Source organism: Vipera ursinii (genome assembly GCF_947247035.1).
Source record: "Vipera ursinii genome assembly, chromosome: 1".
Classification (NCBI taxonomy): Eukaryota; Metazoa; Chordata; class Lepidosauria; order Squamata; family Viperidae; genus Vipera; species Vipera ursinii.
In genome coordinates, this window is record NC_139512.1 from 16,333,073 (window position 1) to 16,346,689 (window position 13,617).

Genomic DNA, 13,617 nt, shown 5'->3' on the forward strand with positions numbered 1-13,617 from the left:
TTGTGTTTGTGTGACTCTCTGTATCTATCTCTGTGTGTGTGTCTGTGTCTATCTCTCTCTGTGTGTCTATCTGTGTGTGTGTCTCTATTTGTGTGTGTGTCTCTATTTGTGTGTGTGTCTGTATCTTTGTGTGTGTATCTATTTGTGTGTGTGTGTCTTTGTGTGTCTATCTCTCTGTGTGTCCATCTCTGTATATGTGTCTCTGTGTGTCTGTCTCTCTGTGTGTGTGTCTGTGTCTCTTTGTGTGCCTGTCTGTCTATCTTTGTGTGTGTGTGTGTGTGTCTATCTCTCTCTCTCTGTGTGTCTATCTCAGCATGTGTGTGTTTGTGTCTAGGTGTGTGTGTGTGTGTATCTCTCTGTATGTGGGTTTCTATCTGTGTGCGGCTAACTCTCTCTCTCTGTGTCTATCCGGATGTGTGTGTCTGTGTGTCTATCTGTCTGTTTGTGTGTCTGTATGTGTATCTTTCCACAACCAGGAAGCCGGTTTCCAGGAATGTTATTAAATCCACCTGTCCATAATTGTTTCCCAAAAGTGGGGGGGGGGGGACAACGGGTGGTAACTGGTGGCCAGGAATGCAAACTCCATTTGAGGAGGGTCTTGCTTTCACAGCAACAGGGGGTGGGTGGGGTGGCAGCCCCCCAACCCCTTTTCTGAGGCTGCCCCTGCAGCTCCCAAGATCCTCTGGGCTAGTGCCTGGACCAACTCGGCCCCAAAGGGAGGGGGTTTCTTGCTTCCGTCCCCGGCTTCTTTCATTCCTCCCCCCTCCCTCCCAGCCACCCAGCCCAGGACCCGCTGGAATGCAGCCCCCCCCCCACGTCCCCCAGCCCCTTCCCCAGCTCGAATTCCTGGCATTGCTGGGAGATTGCAAACATCTGGCATCTGCAACCGAGCCCCATGGAGGAGACCAGCCATCCCTGGGTTTGGGAAGGGGGCAGGGAGGCCGCCCCCCCTCCCAAGCCCCCCTGCCCCCCTCCCTGCAGCCAGGATTAGCAGGGGGGGGGGGAAATCCCAGATCTTGATGGATTCGATACAGGGGAGGACTTGTTTCCAGTCCTTCCCGTTCCCCCGTTGCCCCGAAGGCATTTATTAGCTACAAGTTGGAGCAACACTTGAAATTTTAGTGAAAATCCGGCTGAATGTGTGTATGCGTGTGTGTGTGTGTGTCATTTAGCAATTGTTTTTTTTTAAAAAAAATCAGAATCCCCCGCAGAAAAATCTGTTCAGAGAGAGGCAGATCCTGAAAGAAAACAGGCACCCAGCAGTCCATATTAGGAGATGGCTAGGATGACGATTGTCAGCCAGATGTTCAGGCTAGGTTTGGCATTTTCTTATCCACCAATCGAGTCCTTCCCAAGGACCTGGGATAGACAGATGTGAATGCTGGATGGTACTTAAAGAGTCTCACGGCAGGATGTCAAGCTGCCTTCTGCAATTGACTGACGGGGATTCGGTCAATGCCGAGAGTGTTCAGTGCTCCAGATGTTTTGGGGCAAAGCATCCGAAGAGTCTATTACTACGGGTAATATTTAGGGATGCGTGGTGAGACGAGTGGCAAAATAATAATAATAATAATAATAATAATAATAATAATAATAATAATAATAATAATATTGCGGACAAGAAAAAAAGTCTGCTTCCTTTATAACGTCATACCCGGTGATGCACGAGTTGAAGAGAAACAGCTAGGAAAAAATAATGAAATATCGTGATTTCCGAATTCGAAGCGGAGCAACTGCGGGGGAAGAAATCAAGGGTGTATAAACCAATTGTAATAGGGGCCCTTGGAGCAATACCCAAAGAGCTGCTTGGATACATGGAAATTTTGAACTTACTAGAACTGAATATCCTGATTTTGCAAAAAGCAACAAACAACCCACCTTACTTGGAATGGCCTATATACTCAGACATTACCCTAACAGCCCTTACGTCTCTATGGAGAGTCTTCATCATCCAGGTCACGGTTGTCCCAGAGCTGCTTCTTCAAGACGCAACGGGACTTTCTTGCTTTTCTTTGAAGACGTTTCGCTTCTCATCCAAGAAGCTTCTTCGGCTCTGACTGGATGGTGGGCAAGGGAAAGATTTATACTCCTTGCAGACAGCTGGTTGTTTGCATCCTTTTAACAGTCATGGAGGCCACTTGGAGGTTTACCTGTGTCCTCAGGGTCACCTGAGTGTGGAGACATCTCGGAACTGCTGAGGACATTACCTGTCTCTAATCTACCACACAGACCTTCCAGCAGTTCCAAGGAGGCTCCACCCCCATTTGCACCCCTCAGGAGACCCTGAGGACACAGAGATAAACCTCCAGGTGGCCTCAACGACTCTCTAAAAGGATGCAAATGACCCGCTCTCTGCAAGGAGTATAAATCTGTCCACTCCCCACCATCCCGTCAGAGCTGAAGAAGCTTCTGGGATGAGAAGAGAAACGTCTTCAAGGTAAAACAAGAAAGTCCAGTTGCCGCGTGGAAAAGCATCTTTAGGTCCTTGGTCAGGACTTGAACCATTAGGTTTTTACAAGTCCCAAATCGAACTGGAGATGAAATCTTCAGTAACAGTAACGATAGTCCCAGAACTGTGCATCAAAACATAATAATAATTGTATTTTTACTTCTCAACCTCTGGACACGGAGGCTGGCCAGAGAGGCGGTGAAGTAAGAAGGGGCACCCACCTCAAAATGGCGCCCAGTCCCGAGTTTACAATCCACAGCTGTGCATCCTACTTGCAACACACCTAGAAAAGGAGTGTGACTTCCAGGTCACACATCTGCAGCTGCCCTCTTGACTTCTTTGCCCCCTCCTGCCCTCTGGCGACACAGGGTTCGAGTCTCCCTCGATTGGGGAAGCATCCAACGAACTTAATTACAAGATTATCCTCATTGTAGGAAGTTGTGACGTTGGCCGAGGGTCAGAATTCAAGTGACAGGATGTGACGTGTACAGGGTAGTCCTCGGGTGACCACCGCAATGGAGCCCCAGATTTTCTGTTCTTAAGCAAAAACACTCCCGTTGTTAAGTGAGTCACACGGACGCTAAGCGAATCTGGCTTCCCCGTGGACTTTGCTTGTCGGAAGGTCGCAAAATTGGGGGGGAAGGGTGCAAGCGACAGCAGATGTTCCGAAGACGGATGGAAGATTGACAGGCCCCGTCACGCACGCACGCACGCACGCACGCACGCACAGACACACAGACACAAAAGCCAGCACGCCTCCTCCTCACCTCCTAGAGCACCGCAGTTGGGCGAGAGCTGCCCGCTGGAACAGGTGCACATGTTCGGCCGCGAACAGAAGCCGTCGCCGCAGGAGTTCCGGCAAATGGCTGTCGGCAAAGGAGAAGGAGCTGAGTGCCCAGGTGGTGGGAAATGGGGAGGGGGGTTTCGAGTGGTCCAGCCCGGAGCAAAGGCTGGGCTTGGGTGCGAGAGGCAGCCCGGCTGGCACACAGGTCAGTCTGGGATGGTTGAAGATGGAGGAGGCCACGTTGTCTCCCGTTGAAGGTGTGGTGTTCCCAAATCAGAACTCCCTGGAATGGCCACCGGTCCATCCGCTCGGTCGTTCCGGGGAGAGCGGAAAAGCAGCTCTGCAAACACCCGTGTCTTTTCTTTCTTTTCTTTTCTTTTCTTTTCTTTTCCTTCTTTCCTCATTTCATTTCTTCCTCCCTTCCTCTTTCCTTTCCTCTCCTCTCCCCCCCTCCCCTCCCTCCCTCTCCTCTCCTCTTTCCCTTGGTTGAATCCCACCTTTATTATTTTTGCAATTAACTCCAGATGACAAACCTATCCCACATACCCCCTTTTCCCACCCAAACAACCCTGTGAGGTGGGTTGGACTGAGAGAGTAATTGGCCCAAAGTCCACCTGGCTGGCTGTCCTGCCTCAGGCGGGACTAGAACTCCCCGTCTCCCACTTTCTCACCTGGTGCCTTCAAACTAGCAAAATGGTGGACAAGGGATTCCCCAGACCACCTCTTATGTTTTAAGACAGCAAAACATGGTTCTTATCTACTTTGATCTTGTGGATATTTCCCCATATATAAACTCTCCCCATTTATACTCACGGACGATGCACTGGTTCCCCCCAGGGAGAGTTTTCCAGCCCGGACAGCAGTAGGAATGGTATCGGGAGCCGCAGACGTTCGGTCTGAAATGGAAATGCAACCGGCAGGTTAAGCCAAAGATTTTGCTTCGAAGATCCGAAAGAAACCCTAAAAGAGATCCATCGCTTTTGTCTACGGATTTACTTCACCATTATATTTAAAATTTATACCGGTAATCCTCGACTAACAAAAGTCGGCTTAGTGATCTTTCGAAGTTACAACGGTACTAATGCTTTCAGAGTTAGTCGCTGCTGGGGTGGGGGGGGGATGGGGTGAGAGTCCAGCTAGTCATAGCAATAATAACTCAGCCATGGGAACCCAAGGACATCGGGCCCATAGCTGATAGCGTTTTGGCAGGCTGGAGAGCTGGGGAGAAAGTCCATGCTTCAAGCTAATCGGGGAATGTGATTTATGACGGTTTATTGGGGGTGGGAATTGTGCTTTGTTACTTTGTATCTGGTGGAGGGGATTCAGTTTTTGGGTTCGACTATGTAGTGCCGATACTTTGTTTCTCGAATAAAAGATTATTTAAGGTAAACAACGCCTCGAAGTTCTTTTGAAGGGTTTCACCTGTCGGAACCAGGACCCCAGGATTGTGTTAGCTTTTTTGGCGGCGGCTGCACACGGCTGGCTCATAGTCAAGTGATCGTCCACTAGGACTCCTTCATGGTCTGCAGAATAGGCCCACCCACCCCGCTTTGTTATTTTACCAGCAAACCTCAAAGGGGAGAGACTGCAGAGAGAAATGATTCATTTTGGGGCTGTGGTTTGTTCGCCAAGCTTGTTTTTAATATAATTCCTGGACGTTTTGTTACCAAACTAGGTAACACCGTCACCTGCTGATGATGTTCCCAATTTGCTAACGAAACGTTCAGGAATTACATTAAAACAAGCTCGGAGAACGAACCACAGGCAAAAATCTGAAGCCCCAAAGCTGCAAGTATTTCCTATCGTTTCAAAGAAGCCATTCATTTTTGGCAAGTCTGAGTCTGTCTGACAATAATGAGGCTGAAGCAGCTGCTTCTCTGCCCCCCCCCCCCCGAAGGGCCTCGGCCGGGAACAAGTCTGAAGGAGAGGATTTTTTCTCTCCTGCCCAACACGGGTCTTCAGTTGGCAACAAACATCTGCCAGCTCCAGCGTCCGCCAGGATTTTTTGCTCAGCAGCCTGGAGGCATCTGCCAGGATTTCCAAGAATACCCACGATGCCCGTCGGTCAAGATGAGCGGGACAAAATGTCCTGAGTGGGAACGGGACCCCTTAGCAGAGCCTCTTGGGTGGTGTCCCCCTCCCATCACAGAACTGGTCCCTCCAGATCCCGCTCACCAAAGAACTGTAAGACTGTAGCCTTTTAGGTTAGTTTGAGGAGAATGGAGGATCATACATCTCCCAGAAAGGGTCATATTAGATTATGGGTTATAATAGTTTCCCTTTGATGACATTAAATTTTGTTTCCTTTCCTCCGTATGGGATCGTTGATAACCAGTAAGAATCACTCTGGTGGGAGTGAGGTTCAAGCTGGAATAATAAATACATTGAAATACATAGGAATAGAATAGAATAGAATAGAATAGAATAGAATAGAATAGAATAGAATAGAATAGAATAGAATAGAATAGAATAGAATAGAATAGAATAGAATAGAATTATGGAATAGAATAGAATAGAATAGAATAGAATAGAATAATAGAATAGAATAGAATAGAATAGAATAGAATAGAATAGAATAGAATAGAATAGAATAGAATTATGGAATAGAATAGAATAGAATAGAATAGAATAGAATTATGGAATAGAATAGAATAGAATAGAATAGAATAGAATAGAATAGAATAGAATAGAATAGAATAGAATAGAATAGAATAGAATAGAATAGAATTATGGAATAGAATAGAATAGAATAGAATAGAATAGAATAGAATAGAATAGAATAGAATAGAATAGAATTATGGAATAGAATAGAATAGAATAGAATAGAATAGAATAGAATAGAATAGAATATGGAATAAATGGAATAGAATTCAGAATTCAAACAGAATATAGAACAGAACAGAATACAGAATAGAATAGAATTGCAGAATAGAAATAAAACAGAACAGAATTACAGAATAGAAATAGAATAGAATAGAATTACAGAATAGAACAGAATAGAATTACAGAATAGAATAAAGAGAATAGAGAATAGAATAGAATAGAAAAATATGGAATAGAATAGAAAAGAAAAGAAAAATATGGAATAATAGAATAGAATAGAATTCAGAATTCAAACAGAACATAGAACAGAACAGAATATAGAATAGAATAGAACAGGAAGAGGAAGAAGAAGAGGAGAATAACAGAGTTGGAAGGGATCTCCGAGGTCTACTTGTCCAACCCTCTGCTTGGTCAGGAGGCCCTATACTGTTTCAGACAAATGACTGTCCAATTTCTTTTTTAAAAGGAGGAGGAGGTGGAGGAAGAAGAAGGAGAATAACAGAGCTGGAGGGGACCTTGGAGGCCATCTAGTCCAACCCCCTGCTTAGGCAGTACATTCTATACCTTTTCAGACAAATGGCTGTCCATTGACCTGATGTAACCTCCCCACTCTTTTCCAACAACCCAAGAGACGGCTCTACACATGGACATCACCAGACGGTCAACACAGAAATCAGATTGACTATATGCTCTGCAGCCAAAGATGGAGAAACTCTATACAGTCAGTAAAAACAAGACCAGGAGCTGACTGTGGCTCAGACCATGAGCTTCTCCTTGCAAAGTTTAGGCTTAAACTGAAGAAAGTAGGGAAAAGTGCTAGGCCAGTCAGGTATGAATTAAATCATATCCCTGTTGAATATACAGTAGAGGTGACAAATAGATTTAAGGAATTAGATCTGATAGACAGAGTGCCTGAAGAACTATGGACAGAGGTTCGCAACATTGTACAACAGGTAGCAACCAAAACCATCCCAAAGAAAAAGAAATGCAAGAAAGCAAAATGGCTGTCTGAGGAAGCTTTGCAAATAGCTGAGGAAAGGAGGGAAGCGAAAGGCAAGGGAGAAAAAGAAAGATATGCCCAATTAAATGCAGAATTCCAAAGAATAGCTAGAAGAGATAAGAATGCCTTCTTAAATGAACAATTGAAAGAAATAGAAGAAAACAATAGAATAGGGAGGACCAGAGATCTTTTCAAGAAAATTGGAGAGATGAAGGAAACGTTCAATGCAAAAATGGGCATGATAAAGGACCAAAATGGCAGGGACCTAACCGAGGCAGAAGAGATTAAGAAGAGGTGGCAAAATTACACAGAGGAACTATACAAGAGTGAGCTTAACGTCCCTGATAATCACGATGAGGTGGTCACTGACCTCGAGCCAGACATCCTAGAATGTGAAGTGAAGTGGGCCTTAGAAAAACTGAGCAACAACAAAGCTAGTGGAGGTGACAGTATTCCAGCTGAGCTATTCAAAGTCTTAAAAGACGATGCAGTAAAAGTGCTACACTCAATTTGCCAGCAAATTTGGAAAACTCAACAGTGGCCACAGGATTGGAAAAGATCAGTTTACATTCCAATTCCAAAGAAAGGCAGTGCCAAAGAATGTTCAAACTACCGCACCATTGCACTCATTTCTCATGCTAGTAAAGTTATGCTTAAAATCCTACAAGCTAGACTTCAGCAGTATGTGGATCGAGAACTACCAGAAGTACAGGCAGGATTTCGAAGAGGCAGAGGAACTAGAGATCAAATTGCCAACATACGCTGGATCATGGAGAAAGCTAGGGAGTTCCAGAAAAACATCTACTTCTGCTTCATTGACTATGCTAAAGCCTTTGATTGTGTGGATCATAACAAACTGTGGCAAGTTCTTAAAGAGATGGGTGTACCAGACCATCTTATTTGTCTTTTGAGAAACCTATACGCGGGTCAAGAAGCAACAGTGAGAACTGGACACGGAATCACTGATTGGTTCAAAATTGGGAAAGGAGTCCGGCAAGGCTGTATACTGTTGCCCTGCCTATTTAACTTATATGCAGAGCACATCATGAGAAAGGCAGGGCTAGATGAATCAAAAGTTGGAATTAGGATTGCCGGAAGAAACATAAACAACCTAAGTTATGCAGATGATACCACTCTAATGGCAGAAAGTGAAGAGGAACTAAAGAGCCTCTTGTTGCGGGTGAAGAAGGAGAGTGCAAAAGTTGGGTTGAAACTTAACATTAAGAAAACCAAGATCATGGCATCTGGCCCTCTCAATTCCTGGCAAATAGATGGGGAAGAAATGGAGGTAGTGACAGATTTTATTTTCCTGGGCTCCAAGATCACCGCAGATGGGGACTGTAGCCAAGAAATTAAAAGATCCTTGCTCCTGGAGAGGAAAGCCATGGCAAATCTAGACAGCACACTAAAAAGCAGAGACATCACCCTGTCAACAAAAGTGCGTATAGTCAAGGCTCTGGTCTTCCCAGTTGCAATGTATGGTAGTGAAGTTGGACCATAAGAAAGGCTGAGCGCCAAAGAATGGAGGCCTTTGAAATCTGGTGCTGGAGAAGACTCCGGCGAGTCCCTTGGACTGCAAGGTGGTCAAACCGGTCAGTCCTAGAGGAGGCAACAGCTGAGAAGAGGAGCAAAGGAAGGAATCTGCTTCATTTCAAGCCTTCCAGTTGGCTGACCTCAAGCAAGTCCAGACAGGCTCTGGCAATGTGGCTTGTCTGCTGCCAAGTCCTCTGGATCCGAACCAAACCAGCCTCTTTCTGTGAAGGACCTCCAAAAACACATATTGCCCCCCCACCCTGCTACAAGAAACCTTCCAGATCTGGCTGGCTGCAAGAGAGCTTTCGAGGAACGAGAAGGATTCTTCCCACCTTCCTGGGGAAACTGCCTCAAAAGAGGCCACCAACTTGGCAGAGTTTGGGATCCGTCAGAATGGGTGGGTGGACGAGGCAGGAGTTTCTTCATAATATTCAGAGCTGCTAAATCCGGGTAGCCGTTCTTCACGGCGCTTAGAAGACACCCCCCCTCAGAGAAATAAAGCCACCTCCTGTTTTACAGTAATCCCCTCGTGCCCCATCCCCAAATTAAAAACTACTCATTTGTTGGGCCGTGTTTGGGATTCATTCTGCGCAACGCGAAGGAACTCAGAAGACCAAGTTAAATCCCTAAGGCCTTTAAATCCTGGTTAGTTTTTTGCAGAGAGCCTAGGGGAAAATGACCCCAAAGTGCTTTTTCAATAGGGCAACTGGACTGTCTTGATTTTATTTTTCTTGAAGAGGTTTCGCTTCTCATCCAAGAAGCTTCTTCGGTTCCGACTGAAGAACTGGAAGGGTCAGAGCTGAAGAAGCTTCTTGGATGAGAAGCGAAACGTCTTCAAGGAAATTTTTTCCCCAAGGCAGTCCAGTTGCCTTTTGAGAAAGCACCTGGACTCCAAAACAGGATTTGTCCATCTCTAATCTCTGCCCTGCTGTGAAGAGCAGCAGAGTGAGAGTATCCAGCTGTGCCGGAGGGGGAATTCTGGGAAATTCTGCCCCAGCTTGGGGCAGGGGGGGGGAAACATACGTGCTTGCAGATGTGAGAAACTCTTGCAAAGTCGTCTGGAGCTCAAGAAATCGCAAGGAAAAATAACAGGTCTTCAACTACAGGACTCAACCTTGCTCAAGCCAGAATCAAACCTGATGCCTCTGAGCAAGTACAGAGTGTCAGGTGACAATATTCAGCTCTTGAACCTTTTCACCGCAGCAGCAAAAATGAAAACTTAGCAAGTTGGAAAATGTTTGCTTTTGTTCCGGCTCTTCGTTTCTCTTCCCCCCCACACACACTACTTTTTCTTTTTCTTTTTTTAAATCTCCTGCCGGCTAAGCAGGAAGCTATTTCACACTTTGCAAAAATGGGCCTTTTTTAAAAAAAAAAGTGAGAAATTGTGTTTTTTTTCCCCTTTCGTTGAACATTAACACCTGTGACAGAATGGGGCTTATGGGTGAAAATAAAGTGACACCGACAGAAGAACAAAAGAAAGCCGTTTCCCCCCCCCCCTCCATGGAGCAGAGGAACAAATACTTACAGTTATGACTTAAAAATTCATTAAATAACAATATAATTAAAAGGCAATAAACCGGCGGGTTGAATAATTCACATGGCATTAATAATTCATTCCACTGGGATATATATATACTTAATCGTGGTAGGGAATTGTAGCTTTTGCAAGCGTAATGAAGAGCTTAAATGTAAAATCTGAGGGAGGCCTCCATAAAGCATTGGCTAATCCTGTCTGGCCTTGGAAACTTTTGCAGGGATGAGTTTATTTAGTCTAGCTGGAGCAACCAGGATGTTCCTCAGGCTATGGAGTAGATGAAAAATAAAACCATTCTTGAAGAAATCAACGGCAAAAAAATGAAAACGAAACCCCAACATTTGTGCCGCTGTCAAGGAAACGCCATGTCTCCGTCTCCGAAGTTATTTTGAGCAGCACTTTCCAAACTTGCTCATTTCAGATGGATGGACTTCAATGTCCAGGGTTCTCCAGTCAGCCAGGAACAACAAAAATGATTAGGGTGCTGGAGACTAAGGTAAAGGTAAAGGTTCCCCCGCACACGCGTGCTAGTCGTTTCCGACTCTAGGGGCCGGTGCTCATCTCCGTTTCAAAGCCGAAGAGCCAGCGCTTGTCCGAGGACGTCTCCGTGGTCATGTGGCCGGCCTGACTAGACGCCAAAGGCGCACGGAACGCTGTTCCCTTCCCACCGTAGCGGTCCCTATTTTTCTACTTGCATTTTTACGTGCTTTCGAACTGCTAGGTTGGCAGAAGCTGGGACGAGTAACAGGCGCTCACTCTGTTACGCGGCACTCGGGATTCGACCTGCCAAACTGCTGACCTTCTGATCGACAAGCTCAGCGTCCTAACCCACTGAGCCACCACGTCCCTTCTGGAGACTAAAACATACTAAAACATACAGGAAATGGTGTATGTCTAGTCTAACGGAAAGAAGGACTAGGGGGGACATGATAGCAGTCTTCCAATATTTTTTTTTTAATCCCATTTATATCCCGCCCTTCTCCGAAGACTCAGCGAGGCTTACAATCTAAGAAGCACAAATCAAATGTGCTTAGCAGTAGCCTTCATTCTATGTATATGCCTGCTTATTAGGGCTTCCCCCCCCCCCAAGCGGCATTTTTACAAAGTCAGCTTATTGTCCCCAACAATCTGGGTCCTCATTTTACCTACCTCGGAAGGATGGAAGGCTGAGTCAACCTTGAGCCTGGTGAGACTCCTACAAGGATGAGTGGGGTCAAACTACGTTCCAAAACACTACAAGGCTAGACAAGAAGCAACAGATGGGAACTAACCCAGAAGCAACCTAGAACCAAAGGGAAATTTCCTGACAGCGAAAGCAATCAACCAATGGAGTGGCTTGCCTTCAGAAGTTGTGGGTGCTCCATCAGTGGAGACTTTCAAGAAGAGACTGGACAACCATTTGCCTTCGATGGTATATAGGGTCTCCTTCTTGAGCAAGAGGCTGGACTAGAAGACCTCTGAGATCCCTTCCAATTCTGTTATTCTGTGTTCTGGGAATTCTGGGAATTGGTCCACCCATCTGAAAGTGGCCCAGATCGACAGACGCTGCTCTACTGTCAACCTTGAGTAAGGGGTGAAGACTCCCAACTAAATGGGATGCAGATGGGGACCCTTCAACTTAGCACAAAATTTACCACTGGGGGGGGGATGTTAAACTTTATTGGAGTTTAAGGGCCTGCTGGAAACAGGTAGTGCCTCCTGATGACACAGTGACGTGGCTTCTCTCAACTAATTTTCAGTAGAGCTTTCATATTTTATTGTTTTATGTGATTTCTCACCAAGTTAAATGTCTTAATTTGAAGTCTACTCAGAGGTTCATGGTACAATGCATGACAGAGAAACATGTCCAGTCCAATCCAATTCAATTTAATCCAGCTGAACCAATCCAAATCAAATCCACCTAACACAACATGACACAAAACAATCCATTCCAACACAACACAACATGATCCAACTAAACCCAATGCAAGCTAAACCAAGCCAAACCAACCCAGTCTAAACCAACACAATCCAACACAATCTAACACAATCCAACTCAACCCAACCCAGTCCATCCAACCCAACCCAACCCAACCCAGCCCAAACCAATCCAATGAAATCTATGGTAATCCAATACAACCCAACACAGCACAACTCAAATCAACCCAATGCAATCCAACCCAACCTAACCCAACCCAATGCAATCCAACCCAACCTAATGCAGTCCAACTCAACCCAACCCAACCCAATGCAATCCAACTCAACCCAACCCAATGCAATCCAACTCAACCCAACCCAATGCAATCCAACTCAACCCAACCCAATGCAATCCAACTCAACCCAACCCAACCCAATGCAATCCAACTCAACCCAACCCAATGCAATCCAACTCAACCCAACCCAATGCAATCCAACTCAACCCAACCCAACCCAATGGTGCAACTGGGGCAGAAGGAGATGAGTGGTTGTCCCATCGCCCCATTGCCTGCTCTCTTGACTTCTTTCATCATCCCTTGGAGACAGCCCTGTTCACTCTTTGCCCGTGGAGTTTAGCTTCCTCTGTAAGGGTGCCCAGCTGGAGCTGGACCCATGTGGAGACCACATAGGGGCAACATCTGTGGGCCGGGTGGGGTGTGTTTTTTTTCTCCTCCAGGGAGGCGCTCTCTTTGCCCCATAGCTTTGAGGGGACTCATCCGAGCCAAACCTGCTCGGCCCCTCCTTGGCATTTCCCCCTTCAGCTCCCCTCCATCACTGTAGCAAAACTTTCCACTGAGATCAGAGGGGTGGGAGTAGAAGGGGGGGGAGATGAAAGGAGCATGCAGACCCACCCCCTCACCCCCACTCCAGCCTGGAAAAGGCCCCACACCAGGACTCAGCTTAAATGGCCTTCTTAAGGCCGTGGCCAAAAGGTTCCTCCTTGTTTGCAAGGTGGGCACCTGGCTTGGCTATGGCAGCCGTGAGGAGACCTTCCTTGCTCTCCGGGGGGGGGGCACCCCTCCCTCCCTCCCTCCCCATCCCTGGGTTCAAGCCTTCCACGTCAGCCTTTCGTGGGTTGGCTTAACTCCTGCCCTGCAGTGTGGACCTTTTTTCACACCAGTTAGTGGTGAACTATCCTCCCCTCCCCTCGTTCCCCCGTTGGGCAGGGGGCACACAATGAGACCCCCGAAGCTGTCAGAGTCACGGCTTGGACCAACTCGATTGGCTGATCCTGGTCAGGGGGGAGGGATCGGAAAGTTTTCGAGAATATACAGCTGGATGTTCCGCATGCAGAGAAACAAGCAAGGGTTTTGTGGGTCTCCCTTTAAAAAAAAACAATCAAGGCTCTAGTCCTTATGGCTCGGAATAAAGGGAAGACAGTCCTTGACGATTTGGGGACCAGAATTTCTGCTGCTAAGCGGGGCGATTAGCTGAGTGAGTTACACCCAATTTTGTGACTTACCCCCCCCCCCGCGTCCTTAAGAGAATCACTGCAGTCGTTAAGTGAATCGTGGGGTGGGGAGTCTGCCTTTCTCCCT

At 46.5% G+C, this 13,617-nt stretch overlaps 1 protein-coding gene across 1 annotated transcript in view; it reads right to left on the reverse strand.

Moving 5' to 3' along the window:
• The window catches only part of FBN3 (fibrillin 3), a gene marked incomplete at both ends in the record, with an annotated part of 163,194 nt that overhangs the window by 148,237 nt on the left and 1,340 nt on the right, over positions 1-13,617 (reverse strand). Inside the window, 2 exons of the mRNA XM_083350353.1 lie at positions 3,217-3,315; positions 4,047-4,129. Of these exons, the coding sequence (XP_083206479.1) occupies positions 3,217-3,315; positions 4,047-4,129 (182 nt within the window). The remainder of the gene's footprint in view (positions 1-3,216; positions 3,316-4,046; positions 4,130-13,617) is intronic.